Here is an 18585-nt window from a genome sequence, read left to right as displayed (position 1 = left end):
TGCATCTGACCAACCACATGCTTGCTCGGTACTCAGTCAAAGTATGTGAGCCAGGAGCCAGCCAACCAAGCCCAGCCGCCAAAGTCAACCCCCAACCCACCCTTTCAAGGAGAAGTTTTTTGTTGTGATCATAACACAGGTAGTACACCATATATTTTTATATAATTAATAGAAAATTTTATTTTTTAAGTTATTAATTTTTTAATAAACATGTCCCATAATTTATATAACGACACATAATGTACCATCTCATATGACGATTACATTGAAAAATCTCTGTTGTTTAAGACAGCGGCGGTGACTCGGTGGCATCTAAAGGCTATAATATGCATGGGTTCGTTCTCCGGCCTACTTCTCATAAAAGAGCCCGTTTCAGTTGTTGTCGCATGTATTGGGTTGAGTTGGGACGAGTTCGAAATATTGAGAAATTATCTATTATGGGTAGTTTAGTGGTTGACGAATTTCATGTCTGTATATTTTTTTTTTAACAAATGATATTTTCTATACTAAAGAGGATGAAATGGACTTAACCTCTTATGGACTAGCAATAATATGGTTCGAATTTGCTTTTGAAGAGAATCGAACATAAGACATCTCACTTAGAAGTGAAGAGGAATACGACTAGACCGTAGTATTAAGTGACAATTTCAGACCCGTATTTAACACTGCATGTTCTGCATTCGATTACTAGCGTTGATGAATTACGCGATGATGGTCAAAATGAGGCATAAAATGCCTCTATGAGTCTTCTTAGCCCCCGAAAGGGTAGACTATCATGGCGAAGCTACCCACTGGTCCTCTTTTCTGAAGAAAAAAAATATATTGGGAACTTGGGTTAGGAAGATAACTGGAGTCCTTATATTCATGATAGATTTTTCAATGTAGCTTTTACCATTCATATTCAACAAATGTAGTTTGTTATTTACAATTAATATATTTTAAGTTCAGAAAGTATTAACCACATCATTCATAACTTTCTCGAGTCTTAGATTTTGTAGTCGGTAATTGTGGGCACTTGTTTTTCAACACAAGCTTTATTTTAATTTAATTTTATTTATAATTATAAACAATATTACCATTCTAAGCTCCTCTAAAGAAAGCGGAAAGTTTGAACTCAGAATGCATGAGTTAAAGAGAAACCCTATCCTGCAGAGCCATCCTTTCTTTCAAACAACTCCATCCAAACTAGAGCCTTAAAGTTACATGTTCCGAGCAGAAATCAGAAAAGTAAAGTATTAAAGCACAAGCTTTTAATGAATATTACGAAGGTTTGATACATTCTTTATCACATTTCTATGTACATATATTCCATAATATTAAAACGAAGTCATAGGAATTTGACGTGAAAAATGGAGTGCTGACTGTTGACTATCTGACGCCTTCTCCCTCCTCTGTTATCTAGCCTTGGACTGACGGCATAAGATAAACTTACACAAACAGAGTTATTCCATAATATTAATAAAACTTAATAAAAAGAATGTGTGTTTTGTTTTTGGTATACATACGGGAGAAATTTGTAAGGATACCAACATCATTCTCTTGCTACCTATTTGTAAATTCAACCACTGTAAAATTTGGGTATACTTTAGTTACTGGTAAGCTCCCCCTGTACAGGCAAAAAACTCGCTCGAGTAACCGCGTAAATTCATGCTGAAAAAATGAGAGAATCGAAGAAAAAGAAGAAGAAAAAACTCAACCATTTTGTTGGTGTAATTCCTATCTCTGCAGTTCTTGCTTACAAAGAGGACAGCAAGATATTATTCTGAGCCAATGATCGACGCAATTGAGGTGAAACATATGGGAACATGGCAACCGCCGTACTTCTTCCTTGTCTCGGTATTTTGCCAGGCAAATGCAGCAATCCTGCGAGCACACGAAAAAGGATTAAGAGACGAAATTAATGAGCCGCCATGTGAGATTACAAGGCGTTTCTTGACGCTATATGGTTCAGATAACCAGTAGACCTTAAAAGTTAAGTTTGTACCACATATAGGTATAAATTACAACCCCATTCTCTACTTTTCGGATTATGTTGACAAATAAATGGAGAGGAGAATCGGAGGTTTCGATTACAAAAGCTCTTGACTTCAGAAAGTTAAGGGGATTGAACTGCTAGGATTGTACATCGAAGCAAGAAAAATGGAGATTCTCGCGTGTGAAGAAACCGCAAGCAGAACAAAGATTATATGAATATAACAAGGCCAAATTAGCTTTTTATGTATGACTATGACTTACTGGATCTTCATTTAGGGATCCTGAATCGCAATCATTTCTGAGCTCTATTTTGGTGTTAACTTCTTCGTATCTCCAGCTGGGAAGCTGAGAAATTTGGTCATCAGAAGCCCCTTTATCGACGGATCCCATGTTCATGTTGTATCCAAGGAGGCTGCTAATTAGGGGTACACAGCAACATAGCAGCACAAACAGCAGGAAGGGAAAGGAGTAGCTAATGGCATTCCAAGCAAGCAGAGAGATGCAGAGCACATGGAGTTTCGGGGCTACAGTAAACGAACTAAAGCGAGAATCGAAGACCCAAACATTACCCATCACAAACCATACGGCAAAGAAGAGCTCGAGTGAGGTTCTACACCTGTTCATCAAATGTGTGGTCCTTTACACATATACATTGTACACCATATATCAAACTCCGAAACGTGAAAGATTCCATATGATTTACACTACAAATACGTACACAAATCTTTCGTAACTAAATGGAAGTAACCAAAGCCAATAAAAAGTACCTGGAATCTTCAGTGCTTCTCTGCTGTTCCAAATCGGAGAGGTTGAAACCATCACTTTGAGTCAGATAAAGTAGCCTGTAACGCCCAAAGAGCACCAACATATGGAGAACACAACCAATATCATACCCAACAATCCAAACTCTCATAGGCCAAACCGGCCTCTCCTTCTTCGAAACAGCCAAGGTAATCGTGGTCACGCCTATTTGAACAACCAAAGCCATGAATTCCAGCATCATCCAAGTGCTGTTATCGAAAGGATTTGATCCAAGATTGGACCTCGAACCATTTTGGTAGTGGAAGACTCTTCTCAAGAAGGTGAACCACCTTGCTCTAGATATTCTCATAGCCATTCTCATTAAGAAGGAAGCAGGAGCTCTAGAGGACCTTGTCCTGACCAAACTAACCGCCGCACCATCATCTCCCGGATAATTTGAGGAAAATGAAAATGCAGCGGAAGCAGATTGGTACGTGGGTTCTGATTGAAAAATGTAACGGCTATCCATAGAAGAATGATTCTATTGGCAACTATAAATATGGCGCCTTATACAAGTGTTATATGGTGTGAACTGAAATTGGGAGGCTGACGTGAAATATATGAGAGTTGTATAACAAAAATTGTGCTGGGAGTTTTCACAAATGTGTGCTGGGCTGCAATTGCAGTCGGGTTTGATGGAAAGCTCGTGTTACATAACATTCATGCGACTTTCATGTTTTTTCATGTTTTCTTCAAGTATAGTCATGAGAGTTAAATGAAGCAACACAGGTGAAAAATACCATTTGAGTTGAGCAGCCAAAAGCACTTTTGGATCTGAAGAAGCTTCAGCCTTCAGATTGCAAATGAACTGCAGACCTCTGAAAATCTCTCCCCTCCAAAACCCAACTCTTAAATATTCCAAAATCCAAGAAAGCTTACAGCTTTATACTAAAGCACCTGAAATTGAATAACTTTATTGGATCATACCATAAATTAATCAACTTCACACCAGAATTTCCAAAAACCCAAAAACTTCCAAGGCCAAAATCTCTCACTCAAGAGCACAAATCAATCACCTTTACACCAAAATCTTCACAGCCCCAACAACCCAAAATTTCCAAGGCCTAAATCTCTCACGCCAAAAGCACAAAACATGCAGAATGGATCAAATTCTTTACTGGGTAGACCTCAAATATGAAAAAACATGAACAAAATTGAAATTTATAAGAAGGGGGATATCGAGTCATTTGAGAAGCAGGAGAAGGGTGTTGAGAGTATGTCAGGAAGGTGAAGCTGGGTTCAGATGGTGACCAGAAATCCAACTGCTAAGGGGGTTTAGCTTTGATTCCAAGGGAATCACAAGGGTTTGGAGGGAAGAAAGCTAACCGTTGGCCTAATTTCCTTCCTAGTTCCTGCTTTTATTTATTCAGCAAGCAAAAAGCTGCAAATCTCTCTATCTGCATCTTTATCTTTTCTCTGATAGAAAATTAGGAGAAAAGCAAAAGATTTTTATAGACTTTTAAAGTTGATTAGATAGGAGATAAAGTGATAATTTGACACTTAAGCATTTGTTAATTTGAGTTTTAGGCGGGTACGGCGCCCCTGTGTCTGTGACACATTTTCGTGTTAAGCAGTTGGCCGACGAATCTTGACAGCAGTTGCATTATTTTGGAGCTTCATGGCACTCCTCTTTGAGTTGTGTTTGTCACGTAGGCCACACCAATTTTCTGGCTTTGTCTAATATCCTATCTTATGCCATTAATTATCCTGCTACATGGGTAGTCATATCTGAATTTGGATATCCGAAACTTAAGGATCAGGAAATCGGAGCCCATGGTTTGTGTGAAAGTAAAATCAGAGTCCTTAGTTTGTTAAGGTGGGCCAACATAATAAGTTAATGGGAATCGTCAAATTCAATTTAAGCGGTCCGAATTGTTTGATCTTTGAGCTTCGGACAGTGAGATCTAAAGTGAATCTCTCTCTGTCCTATTTGATTTGATATTAATTATCCTGCTACATGGGTAGTCTTATTTGATTTCTCCAAGGAAGAATCAAGAACATACTTTCAAATTTCAATAGGACCGCATAGTTATAATAGGAACACATTCAATATCAAAAAATTACGTTTGTTCTGTGTATGATTCATTGAACGACACATTTAGCACATTGAGTTGACATTCTACACCATCTGATTATTTTATACGTATTTGGACAACAAAGAAATTAAATTACATATTATGATTAGGAAGAAACATAGTCATATTTTTATTTTTTTTTAAGAAATAGGGTCATTTTCTTGGGGGTTTTTGTGTCTATGAATTGTGCTTATATTTCAAACATTGAATTTTATAGAAAAATAAATGATAAAAAAGAAGTTTAAACATACCTAGCTTTGAACACAAGCAAAACTTAAGACTGCAACATCATAGAGTTTCAAAATGATTTCCAACTTGCTCACATCCTTTAGCAGCAAACCACGTAGCATTAGCCCTCCATCACCTTTCCCATGCAAAAGATACCTTGTATGATCTTCAAAGGCCTATGAGATTTTGTTCTACGTTTCAAATTTGGATAAGACTTCATTTTTTTACCTTGAGATCAAACGGCATGCCAAAGTTGAGTTTTGTGATACCAAAAAATACATTCGTGAGAGTTCGAACTTGAATCAGAAATTCCAAACCTTTGCTCGTTTTAATCTTATCTCATAAATAAACTAGGAAAAACAAATTATTTAAGGGAGCCCCCAAAATCAATAGGCTTTATTTTGAATCAATTTTTGTGGGGAAACTTACATGTGAGTGAGCCCTCAAAATTAATAGCCTTGGTCTCATTGTCTCATTAAGCTAGCATATATGCAGCTCTTGATGTATCTATGGTCACCGACGGATCCAATAGGGGGCAAAGGGGGTCAGGTGACGTCGTGAAAGGTCGGAAAATTACTGCGAGAGGCAACTCCGATGGCCCCTTGCTCGTCTGGTTCGTGATCCTCTGTGCCCACCATCTGTTCGTGGCCATTATTTATCACTAGAAAGGAAGCAGCTTTGACAAGTAAGATTCATCTTCTTACCTTATTCCATTTGAATATTGTTGATCCCTATATCATATTGTTTAGCAATTACATAAATTGATTTGATTCTTCCTTGTTTTGGGGCTTCAGAGAGTCAAACAGGTTGCTTTTTAATTTGATTAATTCTCTTTTTCTTCGGATATCGTTTGGTATACAGACGGGACAAAACGGAACAGAATGAGAAGGGACAGGACGAAACGGAACGGAAATGAGTAAAGATTCCCTCCGATGAAAATAAGGAGGAAGATGTGAAACGGGTCGTTTCAGAGGGTGAGATAGAATGAAAATTCATCTAAAACTCATCCCGTGGAACGCGTTCCACCCGTTTTAGATGCACCAAACGTAAAATGGAACACCTCGTCCCACTCCGTTCCGTTCCGTCCCGTCCCACGTACCAAACGGCATCTCATTGATCTTTATGGCTACTATTCACGCACCTATTTTTATTTTCCGCGCACAAAACAGCAAATGTTGTACACTAAAATGGGAAGAAGTTGATAGTAAGAAAAAGGGATTACAGATACTAGTTGCTGCTGAGAGGTGGAAACTGGAAAGGCTGGGCGTTGGCATCGGCGTGGTGCTGCTACTGCCGCTACTGCTGCTGCTAGAAGAAGAAACAAAGGACAAGAAGGGTTTGACATTGGAAGAGTATATATAATTTACAAGTTATTACGGGGAAAAACACTGTCAACCATATTTGAAAATTAATTTACAGTCCTATGTCCAATTAATCCGGCCAAAAGCGAAACACCATCCGACTGAAATAATTAGTATAATTCGACATGCTAAACAAAGCCTAATTGTAGTGGTGCCGGGACATCAAGCTTAACGATTCAACCTTTAGATCCGAGTTCAATGACAAATAGCCAAATCAGCCTACGCAAATTATTAATTCTTTTCCCTCTCTACCAATGAGAAAAAGGGCTAGAGGTGGCTAAGTTGATGACAGTGGTGGTGGGTGTTGTCGTCGTTGTTATGTATGCCGGGCTCGGAGAGAGGAGAGTTGCAGAGACAGGGGAGAGACAAGAAGAGAAAGAGAGTGTTCGAGAGGGTCTTAGTGATGGAAAATTTTTAGTTGTGACGGGAATACGAATGGTACACCACGTGTTTTTATGTAAATGGTGAAAATTTTTAATTTTTAAGTTATTAACCTTTTAATACATATATTCAACCATTTACATAGAGACACGTGGTGTACCGTCTTATGTGACGGTCACATTGAAAAATCTCTCCTGAGTGATGGGGGAGGGGAGGACAAGGGGAAGAAGGAGAAGTGGGGTGTGGGCCCCAGGGCTCACAAAACAACACACACACACAAAATATTACCCAACGTAAAATTACCAAATTGCCCTTTAAGTTCGTGATTTCGTAAAATCTTCATCTTAGCTCCAAATTCGATTTCGTTTACAATCACGCTTTTGTAATGACGAGTCCTACAAGGATATGCCAAGGAAAATAGTCTTACACGACACAACAGGATGGTCAACAAAAGTCAACGTTTTTCCTCGAAATGGCATTTTCATAAATTCACGCTATAAAATTATAAAAACCAAAATATTTGGGGACAAGACTTTACATAGGGGATATCAAATGTATTGACGTTTGTTAAAGAGAAGAAAATTGCAATCCCTAGGGTTTGGTTGTGTTTTCTGTTAAGTATAAGTCCCACATCAGGGGGATTGAGAAAATAAAACACAATATGTAAGTGTATGGTTCACTCCTAATAAAATCGAGGTTTTTGGTAATAAAATCTAACACCTAGTAATAGATGGTTAAGTTGAAAATATTGGTGTGGTTAGGAGTGGGACAGTGGCTCATCTTTCAGAATATCTGACATCTTCTACCTTTGTACTAATGGTCATTTGGATTCTTACGTTTATTAACACATGAAATGAAAGTTGCATGACACTCTTACTATATGTGATTTAATACCTAAAAAGTTAAGAATTAGATTATTGAGAAATTGTTAATTACATTCTCGTTCCGTTCTTCTTCCAAAAAGAGTAAAGTGTAAACTTATATAATTATGGTAGTGATCTTCATACACCAATTTTTACTTCCCACACTTCTTTCAATTTTCGGTTGTCGAATCAAATGGATGATTGAAGATTAAGGGCTAAAATTAATAAGTGTGTGTAAGAAGTAAAAATGTGTGTGTGAATAACATTACCCGTACAAACGATAAATTTAATAATTTAATAAATATAAGAAGATGAGTCTATTTAGATACACAAACTTATTACACCAACAACTAATATAACAATTTTTTATTTATTACAAATAAATAAGTTTCAAAGCGATCAACTAAGAGCAACACCACCGTATCAATTACCGTTTAAATATTAATATGTGTGCTTGAGCGCGTGCCGAGAAGCTAGTTATCCATAATCATTAGAAGGGTACTATTATTTTGTTCTTTTGCCTCGGTTAGAAGTTTTCCTATCCTATTGGGTTTTGACTAGAAAGCCTAAAAGGTTTAGAATAAAGTGCTTACAAAGACCAAGGACAGTGGTTTTATTGTCTTTTTGTCACAAAATCAAAATTAAAAATAAGGTAAAAAACCAAAAAAAAATCAGACATTGGTAAAAATAGAATCTTTCGTTTTTTCTCCCTTCCCACTTTAAACGAAAATGACAACATTCGGACGCATCAATCCATTCAATCTTCTCGAAGGTTGAAGCTTTTGAGCAAGAACCCTCCTTCCTTTCCCAATCCCTCGATTTCCCAGTTCGGCAATTTCTCCATTTCTCACTCCAAGCTGCCTGGACCTTCCAATCTTTAACTCTCCTGTTGAAAGAGACGAGGTAATTTTTTGATCAATTTTTGTTGGGTTTTTTTTGTTTCAGATGTTGATCGATCGAGGGTTATGTTTGAAATTCGTTTTGTTGGTTTTTTTGTGATCTGATTGGCGTAAATCGTATCGGGTTTTCGATTGTATATGAATTTCAAAGTTTTGATTTTTCATGCCAACCTAAATCGATTCGTGTTTAGAATCAGCTTGAATGAATGCAATTTCTGATGCAAAAAATGCTTGCGTAATTATAAACTGTATCGTCGTTCGAATAGCCAGCTTTTGTACGAATTTTGTGCTCTTTTCGTAGGTTTTGGTTGAAGTTGCTCAATCCTGTGCTTTTGTGTTTGGCAGTTTTGTTGGGTTCATTGGATTTGATGGATACCAACTGGAGGCCTCCTCAAGGTGGAGAGCCTGCCATGGATGCCGGTGATTGGAGGAGTCAGCTGCAGGCTGATTCAAGGCAAAGAATTGTCAACAAGATGTCAGTGTTTTTCTTTGTCTGGATTTTTTTTTATTTGAGCGGTAGTGTAATCTAGCATAATCTAATCAAAAATAAGGGGAGAGGAATTTGAACTTAAAACAGATTTTAGGGGATTGAATATGATTCCAGTTTTGATATTATCAACGCTACCCCCATGCATTGGTAGTAAGTAACTTATGTTGATTTATTGCATGTATAGAATGGATACGTTGAAGAGGCATCTTCCCTTCTCCGGACAGGAGGGATTACTGGAACTCAAGAAAATTGCTGTAAGGTTTGAGGAAAAGATTTATACTGCAGCCACAAGCCAGGTACATCCATGATATTGGGTTTTAATTTTTCATTGTGCATGACATGTATGTGTACTTTATACGTATTGATCTATTACTTATGTCATTTCTTAAATAAATGTTGTCTATGTTTGAACTTTCTTTGTTTTTGGATAGAATTGTATTCATAGTTTAGCATGGATTTCTTTTATTTTTACAGTCGGATTATCTACGGAAAATTTCGCTGAAGATGCTCACAATGGAGACCAAGTCTCAGAATTCTACAATGGCCAATTCCTTACAATCTAACTCTGCTGGTAACAGCAACAGGCCTCTGGATCCAGGTAAAAACAACTATTGAAAACTGCACTCCTATTTGATGTAAATTTTAATTATGCTCTCAGCTATCCTTTTCTCTCCCAGGTAGCTTCCTTCGTGATCATTAATTAGTTGCTAGAAACATTCTTTGTTTTTCTTAATTACTTCCGCATTTCTTAACTGAGATGATTCGTTCTCGATGTCTTTATTCGCTCGTATTTAATGGGTCAAATGATGAGTATAAATGACATTTATTGTATTCTTGTTTTGACGCTTGTTTATTCTTTCTATTTTACTTGAGTAGGGTCTTTTGCTATGCAACCCCAAGTCCCCAATCAAGGGCAATCACTCTCTATGCCGTTGCCAGCTAATCAATCACAAGGACGCCAACAACTTTTATCTCAGAACATTCAGAATAATGTTCCGCCTGCTGGAGTTCAAAGTTCGTCTGGCTTATCATCTGCACTACCTCCTTCTTCCGGTTCAACCCAGACTCCTATCCCAAGTATTGTTGGACAAAATCCGAACATGCAAAATATGTCTGGAAGTTCACAGAACTCATTAGGGAACTCCATGGGCCAGGGGGTACCCTCCAATATGTTTGCTAATTCAAGGCAAATGCCAGGAAGGCAACAGGTAGTTCCCCAACAGCAGCAGCCGCAGCAATCCCAGAATTCGCAGCAATATATGTACCCTCAACAGCTGCAACATTCGCTTTTGAAGCCCAAATATCAGCAGGGAAATATGCCACAACTTGTGCAACAGCAACAGCAGCAAAACCTATTACAACCGACTCAGCTGCAGTCTTCACAGCAATCTGTTATGCCGACATCATCTGTTATGCAGCCTTCGGTTCAACCATCGCTCTCGAGTCTTCAGCAGAATCAACAATCTGGAATGCAACAGTCATCACAACCCATGCTTCAGCAGCATTCACAGCCAGTTCTCAGGCAGCAACAGCAGCCTCAACAGGCCGCTGTTCATCAACAGCAAACACCAATGCCACAACAGCCAATATTACCCCAGCAACAGCAACAGCAGCAGCAGCAGCAGCAGCAGCCGCTTATGGTGCAACAGACAACTGCTTCAAACTTGTCCCAGAATCAGATGATTGGACAACAAAACAATGTGGGTGATATGCAGCAGCAGCAACAACAGAGGTTGCTAAGCCAAAAGAATAGTCTTTTAAACCTGCAACAACAACAGCAGCAGCAGCAACAGCAACAGCAAAAGCAACAACAACAGCAGTTAATGGCTCAACAAAGCAACCTTTCTAATATGCATCAGCAACAATTGGGCCCTCAGAGTAATGTTACCGGGTTACAGCAACAGCAGCAAAGCAACCTTTCAAATATGCATCAGCAACAGTTGGGCTCCCAGAGTAATGTTACTGGATTACAGCAACAGCAGCACCTCGGAACTCAAAGTGGTAATTCTAGCATGCAACCAAATCAGCACTCTGTACACTTGTTGCAACAATCCAAGGTTCAAGTGCAGCAACAACAACATCAGAATGCATCTAACATGTTACCTTCTCAAGGACAGCAGTCACAGCCTCAGGCATCACAGCAACAAATGATGTCACAGATTCAATCACAGCCTTCCCAGATGCAACAAATGAGTTTGCAACAGCAGTCAAATCCACTGCAACGAGATATGCAACAAAGACTTCAAGCATCAGGTCAGATATCAGGAACCATGCTTCAACCACAAAACGTAATGGATCAGCAAAAGCAGTTATATCAAAATCAAACTCAAAGAGCCCATCCTGAAACATCATCGAGTATGGTTTTTTGCACTTATGCACTTTCCTTCTTTTATGCATGTGCTTTCATGATATCTGGATTATCATAGCTGCACATTTTGGACAGACTCTTGTTTTATATTTTTATTTTACTTTCATATTATGTGCCATTTGGGTCAGTTTACATATTATATTATGGGTAAATAACAGTCATTTTTATGTGATTGATCTGATTTTGTTACTAAAAACGGTCTTCATTATATGTTTTTATGGGGGGTACAATTTTGTTGCATGACTTTGGTAATATATTATTTTGTTATGGTTGCCAGATGTAGGGGTCTAGACTGTCTATGGAAAATAATCTAGTTTTGGAATTTTATCTTTACCATATGTAACTTCTTGTATTAGAAAATAACATGGATGTGCATTGGACTTGGTCAATAGAATTTTTTATGCTTGGCTATCATGCCAAGTAGGTGTATCCCACCTTCCCATCACATGGTCGTTGTCACCATCACTTTTAAAGAGATGCATCATCCTTCTCTGTCAAACACGATAATTTCTGTTCTTTGCTAGTTCCTTCAGCATCTAGCCATTATGGAATGGAGAACCAGAGTCCTATGCACAATATGTGGTCACATGAAACTGTAGAACTAGAGCAAGCCTTGGTCTTTCATGAGTCCTTGCTTTTCTTTGTAGAGGTTGATATGTGTAGTGGACTTGAAATTTATATTTGGTAATTGGATGATCAGTGTGGTTTAAGTGTATATAAAAGGAACAGAGGGCATTGACTACCGTTATACTATATGTTGCGGCACAGGGGAGGAAAAATAAAAGAAGCTAAATACCAAACTGAAAGAAAAATAAATTCAAAGTTAATCTTGTATTTTTAATATCCATAGGCTGAACTAGGGTTGAGTAATAGAGATTGATGTGGTTATATAATCTAAAGTAAAACCCCCCAAGGAAATGAAATAATTATAGTAAATAATAATCCACGAGGATAAGGACATAGTTATTAAACCCGACTAACAGAATAGAATTCATATAAATAGCCTAGTTATGAGTTTTGCGTCTATGCCTAAAATTAGGTTTATGGACCACCTTAATTACCATAAGTTTACCTTTCACTCTGGTGCTTCATGTTTGCCATCAGAGTTCTTTCGAGCAATTTACTGGTGGAAGCTGAAGCTTCTGTTGCCTTTTACTTTAGTTTTGCATCTTTGGCTTTGCATGAGCTATTGTGATAGAGAGGCTATTCTTATGTTCTTACATAATGTTAACCCTTTTTCTCTTGATAATTAACTCCACAATTACTTTTAAACAAAGAAATAGAACCTTTGAAACTCTTCCCATGAAAGAAGTAATTGCTCTCATAAGCATAAAGTAGGAGCAAAATCGCATCTGAAGTGCCTTTCATACCTTTTGGTTTTGAAAATATGGGTTTTTATTCTTCAGTCTTGCTTCTATTGGTTTATAGATAAAGAGCTTTAGGTGGACTGCTATGTTTACTAAATGTCGTTGCCCATGGATGTATTATCTACAATAGTGCATGCATGGTCCTGTTCCCTTTGGCTCATGAAGCTTCTAGTCTGTTCCTAGGTTGCTTATGATGTTGCAATGATATTTATATTTTGTTTTACAAAAAATACATGTTCAACTGTTTTGGGAATGATGGTTTTCCATTTTTGTCAATGTTTGAATGCAATGCCTTTTTTTTTTTCTTCTGATTTTTAACCCTCGTGCCCAAAGTTATTTACATGTGCAAACATTGACATACATCCCTGTGTATTTTGTAGCATCTCTAGATTCCACAGCTCAGACTGGACATGCAACTGGGGGTGATTGGCAAGAGGAGGTCTATCAAAAAGTAAGATGGCCAGACTTCTTGCCTATTGATGGCTTTCACATACAACATTTTAACATAAAATACAAATTATTAGGTGTGGGGGTGGGAATAGAGCCACTGGAAAATAATTATACTAATGCCAAAATTGCCTTGATTGGGGATTTTAAAGAAATACATACTACTTAAGCTTCCATCTGTTGGGAGTTAACTAAAACTTGATTGTGGGGCAGCTTTGTTAAGCTTCCATCGGTTGGGAGTTAATTAAAAATTGCTTCATTAGACACAAGCATACATGATCTCATGCTGTCTGAATTCATGGTTGCATACACGGGATCTTTTCCATTGACATTGATGATATGATGGTGTTGGCGAGCATGTAGATGCAGCAAAGTTCTTTCTCATCATCTTTGTACTTATGACTTTCATTTGCAGATCAAGAGCATGAAGGAAATGTACTTCCCCGAACTAAGTGAAATGTATCAGAAAATTGCTACTAAACTTCAGCAGGTATGTAATCAATTCAATTTTTTTTTTTTCTCTCATAATGTTTGAACTTTTACCAATAAACGGGCTTTCCCTGCTAGGTTATTGTGGTGATGTTCTTTGATAGATTCTACCTAGATCTCCCTTTTAACTATTGTAGACAGTCTACATGGGATTGTTACCTCACCAATAATGCTAATAACTTTTTGCAACAAAGTCTTGTTACTCCTTATATTGCTGTTCTTTTGCTTACTGACGTCTGTTCTTTCTGTTTGCCAGCACGATTCTCTTCCACAACAACCAAAGTTAGAGCAGCTTGAGAAGCTAAAAATGTTCAAAACCATGTTGGAGCGCCTCATATCAATCTTACAGATTCCCAAGAGTAGCATTACATCTGGTTTGAAAGAGAAGTTGGGTACATATGAGAAGCAGATAGTAAATTTTATTAATACAAATAGACCGAGGAAGCAAGTTCCTCCTCTGCAACAAGGGCAGCTCCCCCCACCTCATATGCACTCCATGCAGCAGCCGCAATCTCAAATTACTCAAGTGCAGTCGCATGAAAATCAAATGAACCCGCAGTTGCAAACAATGAATTTACAAGGTTCTGTGCCAACAATGCAGCAGAACAATATGACAAGCTTGCAGCAAAATTCGATGTCTTCTATATCTGGGGTTTCAACAGCACAGCAGAACATGATGAATTCATTGCAGCCGAGTACAAATTTGGATTCAGGACAGGGAAATGCACTGAACTCTTTGCAGCAAGTTCCGGTGGGATCTATCCAACAAACTCCTGTCAGTGCTCCCCAGCAAGCAAACATGAATGCCTTGTCATCACAGAGTGGGGTTAGTATGCTGCAGCCAAATATTAATTCCCTCCAGTCAAATTCTGGTATGCTTCAACACCAGCAAATAAAACAGCAGGAACAGCAAATGTTTCATAATCAACTGAAGCAACAGTATCAACAACAGCGATTGCAGCAGCAATTGATTCAGAAGCAGCAGATGCTGCAACAGCAGCAGCAGCAGCAACACTTGCAGCAAGCAAAGCAACAGCTTCCAGCACAGATGCAGGTGCACCAACACCAAATGCCACAGCTTCATCAAATGAATGATGTAAATGACTTGAAGATGAGACAGGGGATGGGTGTTAAGCCAGGGGTTTTTCAGCAACATATGCCTGCAGGCCAGCGTGCTTATCCCCAACAGTTGAAATCAGGATCTCCATTTCCTATTCCATCAACAAACCAACTCCTTCAGGCTGCATCTCCTCAAATTTCACAACATTCTTCTCCCCAAGTTGACCAGCAGAATATACTGACTCACCCGAAAGTTGGAACCCCTTTGCAAACTGCTGGTTCACCTTTTGTCATCCCATCTCCATCAACTCCCATGGCCCCATCCCCCATGCCAGGGGATTCTGAGAAACCTTCCTCACTATTGAATGCTGGGAATATTGGACATCAACAAGCAGCTGGGGTGGGAGCACCGGTCCAGTCCCTTGCAATTGGCACCCCTGGGATATCAGCCTCTCCTTTGCTTGCTGAATTTAGTGTACCAGACGCTACTCATGTTAATGCTTTGTCAACTATTTCTGGCAAGTCGAGTGTTACCGAGCAGCCTCTTGAACGCTTGATTAAGGCGGTTAGTAAAGTGATTTATTTTACATTTTTCTCTTTTTGAGTGCTATAATGATGTTTCAGTACTTACCACGTTTCCTTCCCTCACTTGTGCTTAGATTAAATATCTGTATTTTGAACTTGCAGGTGAAATCGATGTCGCCTAATGCATTGAGTGCATCTGTCAGTGACATTGGCTCAGTGGTTAGTATGATTGATAGGATAGCAGGGTCAGCCCCAGGTAATGGATCTAGAGCTGCAGTTGGTGAGGATTTGGTTGCAATGACAAAATGTCGTCTGCAAGCAAGAAACGTTATGACTCAGGATGGATCAAATGGGACTAGGAAGATGAGGCGCTACACTAGTGCCATGCCCTTAAATGTTGTGTCTTCTGCTGGTAGTATGAATGATAGTTTCAAGCAGTTGATCAATTCAGAGACATCTGACCTGGAGTCAACTGCAACATCTCGTATTAAGAGGCCTAGGGTTGAGGTATTTATCTTTCTTATATACTCCTAGAAATTATAGCTGTTGCAATTGTTAGAGCAGTGGTTGGGGAAACTTGAAATGGTTAAAGTTTTACATAAAAAAGTGGAAAATTCCTGCAAGACTTCAAAGCTAGTTGTTTTGCTGCACACCTATGCATACACTTCATGTGACTGGAGTGCTTTGACAACTGGTACATTCTGAGTGGCATTTGCCTGCATGCGAGTTAACTGTTCAAGATGATAATTTTTGTTGAATGATTTTTATTTCGGGTGTGTGTACGTCTCTCCATTGCTAATCTGGACTCAATGTTTGCTTATTTAAGGAATTCCTATCTTGTAGTTTTTCATTGTCTGATAAAAAGGCTTATTCCTGCTTCTTCATTGAACATAATTGTGTGGCTTATCTTGCAGGCTAATCATGCTCTTCTGGAAGAAATAAGAGAAATAAATAGGCGGCTTATCGACACAGTTGTTGATATCAGTGATGAAGATGTTGACCCTAGTGCAGCTGCTGCCGAAGGGGGTGAGGGTACTGTTGTCAAGTGCTCTTTTGATGCCGTGGCTCTCAGTCCAAGCTTGAAATCGCAGTATGCTTCAGCACAAATGGTGGGCTCTCAAACGTTAATGCCATGATTTTTTTACATTTCTCCAAAATACTAAAGATATGGTATTTACTTGGCTTTAATATTTTGCAGTCACCAATTCAGCCATTAAGACTGCTTGTTCCTACAAATTATCCCAACTGCTCTCCGGTTCTCTTGGACAAGTTTCCAGTTGAAGTCAGGTGAGAAAACAAAGATTCTGACTTTACATGTTGCTGCTGTTACATAGATGTTTCCCATTGCGCATTCTCAGCCATATGGGCTTGTGCCCTTTTTCTTTTACCGCATTCTGGTGAAATCCTTATTCAAATGTCATCTTTTCTCGATGAAAAAAAGGCGCTCATTAGATGCATGCTCTATTTCCCAATTCAATTTATAGTTTGTCTAGGTAAAAGTATGTGGTGCCATGACGATGAGAGTCGAGACAGTCTCTCAATTATTTTTCGTTCTCTTTTGAGTTTCATATTCTCATTTTGCTTTCATGTGCTAAATTTTAAAGCATAAATTGACTGTAAATGTTCTACTTTTGCAGTAAGGAGTGTGAAGATCTTTCTGTGAAGGCCAAGTCGAGGTTTAGCATATCTCTAAGAAGCATTTCACAACCCATGTCCCTTGGGGAGATAGCAAGGACTTGGGATGTTTGTGCACGTGCAGTTATTTCTGAGCATGCGCAGCAGAGCGGTGGAGGAAGTTTCAGCTCAAAGTACGGGACATGGGAGAACTGCTTGAGCGCTACTTGATCGATCCTCTGTTTATTCATTGAACAAAGTTATTCCGAGGGTTGTCGTGATAACCGCGATGGTATTTTGCTGTGATGATTGAAGCAGTTTTTTGATAGATTATGGGCAGGCATGTATAGGAGGAACTTACCTTAGTATGTGTGGGGAATAATCTTGGGGGATGTATTTTAACTTCTTGGTGGTGAATTTATCTGAGGTTAATTCTGCGTGATTTACTTGAAATACTGTAAATCATCGAGGAATTGTCTCTATGTTTCCGTTTTGTTGAAAATGTGGCATCTCGCCGTGTTCTGCAGTCTGTTTGTAAAGAGTATTGTATCCATATTTCCCCAGGTTATTTATAAGATGGAGATATCCAAGAATGTCATCTCAGTGACAAAAGTTGCATTGAGCTTGGCAGCATGGAGTCGGATGAAATCAAAATACATGGAGTTTGTTTTTGTAAAATATCCTCTTATGAATGACGTCGTCGAACTCATCACCCAAGTTTTATCTTTATCTGGTAACGAGAAGTGCTAGCATTAGTTACGCGTATCACAAACTTAACGCATTTTGAACAGTCATCAATCTCTCATAACACGTCAACTACGGGAGGTTTTTGGGTACGGAATTGGATCCACTCTCTGGAGCTTAGAGATCAAATCATCTGGGCTGTTGGTGTGTAAAAGAAATCAGAATCGTTGGTTTTGTGTGGTAGATCAGAAAAATAAGTTAATGGGGATCGTTGGATTTAATTTGTGCGATTCAAATGAATTGATCCTTAGGCTCCGGACCTTGTCCAGAGCGGATCCAATTCCCTTGGGTACAACACACCCCCAATCTGGATTGTTTGAGAAGAAAGAGGGGAGGGACGGGGACTAAAAGTGGGTCATGTTAGCATGACAAATCAGGGAGGTGGGGTAGGTGAATGTTTTTTGTGTTGGGTCCGGTCCGTAGGGGTGAGCTGGTCCGAAAATCAAATCTTAGAGTTTCTCGTCAACTACCAACAAGAAAACTAATACACATTGGAGAATTGAGTCCCACATCGGAGATATAACAAATTAATACACAGTTTATATGTGGAAAATTCATTTCTAATATTATCGAGAACTTTTGTAATATAACCGATAGTATTAAGTGAAGGATGGTAATTAAGGATTCTATGATACCGGATTCGGTATCTTTCTTTTATGGTGTTTGATTTCAGCCACCATACAACATAAGAGGAATTCAGAGATCACTCATCATCCACGTTTTATTCATATCCCAGCGCCACAAGAATGCAAATCATCTCTGATCGCCTGTATGTTTTCGTCGGCTTGAAAATGCCGCACAATGCGTGCAGTATTCCAGCGATGTCTGCTGGAAAGTTTGCAAGGAGCATTGTGTCAATGACTGAATATTCATGTAAAGGTATCTAAATCGACGAACGAT

At 38.8% G+C, this 18585-nt stretch overlaps 2 protein-coding genes across 3 annotated transcripts; one reads left to right on the top strand and one right to left on the bottom strand.

The window, feature by feature from the left end:
• Positions 1-1228: 1228 nt before the first annotated feature.
• LOC103447198 (E3 ubiquitin-protein ligase At4g11680) lies at positions 1229-4196 on the bottom strand. Of its 2 annotated transcripts, XM_008386378.4 has the most exons (4): positions 2742-4196; positions 2236-2611; positions 1698-1863; positions 1229-1606 (listed from the first exon to the last, which is right to left on the bottom strand). In XM_008386378.4, exons 1-3 carry the CDS (start codon positions 3242-3244, stop codon positions 1717-1719), a joined length of 1026 nt encoding a protein of 341 aa, XP_008384600.2. In that variant the 5' UTR covers positions 3245-4196; the 3' UTR covers positions 1229-1606; positions 1698-1716. The 2 variants fall into 2 exon arrangements, with proteins under 2 accessions (XP_008384600.2, XP_008384601.2); XM_008386379.4 differs by having other exon boundaries at positions 1229-1863; positions 2236-2590; positions 2742-4190.
• Positions 4197-8356: 4160 nt separating this feature from the next.
• LOC103447200 (mediator of RNA polymerase II transcription subunit 15a-like) lies at positions 8357-17595 on the top strand. Its single transcript, XM_070807480.1, has 12 exons — positions 8357-8586; positions 8928-9057; positions 9257-9368; positions 9547-9670; positions 9949-11427; positions 13188-13258; positions 13670-13744; positions 14000-15367; positions 15490-15834; positions 16242-16436; positions 16526-16614; positions 16965-17595. The coding sequence occupies exons 2-12, from the start codon at positions 8951-8953 to the stop codon at positions 17170-17172; spliced, it is 4173 nt and encodes a 1390-aa protein (XP_070663581.1). The 5' UTR covers positions 8357-8586; positions 8928-8950; the 3' UTR covers positions 17173-17595.
• Positions 17596-18585: the final 990 nt, after the last annotated feature.

Source organism: Malus domestica, chromosome 11 (assembly GCF_042453785.1).
Source record: "Malus domestica chromosome 11, GDT2T_hap1".
NCBI lineage: Eukaryota > Viridiplantae > Streptophyta > Magnoliopsida > Rosales > Rosaceae > Malus > Malus domestica.
This window is presented reverse-complemented; position numbering and strand designations above follow the sequence as displayed.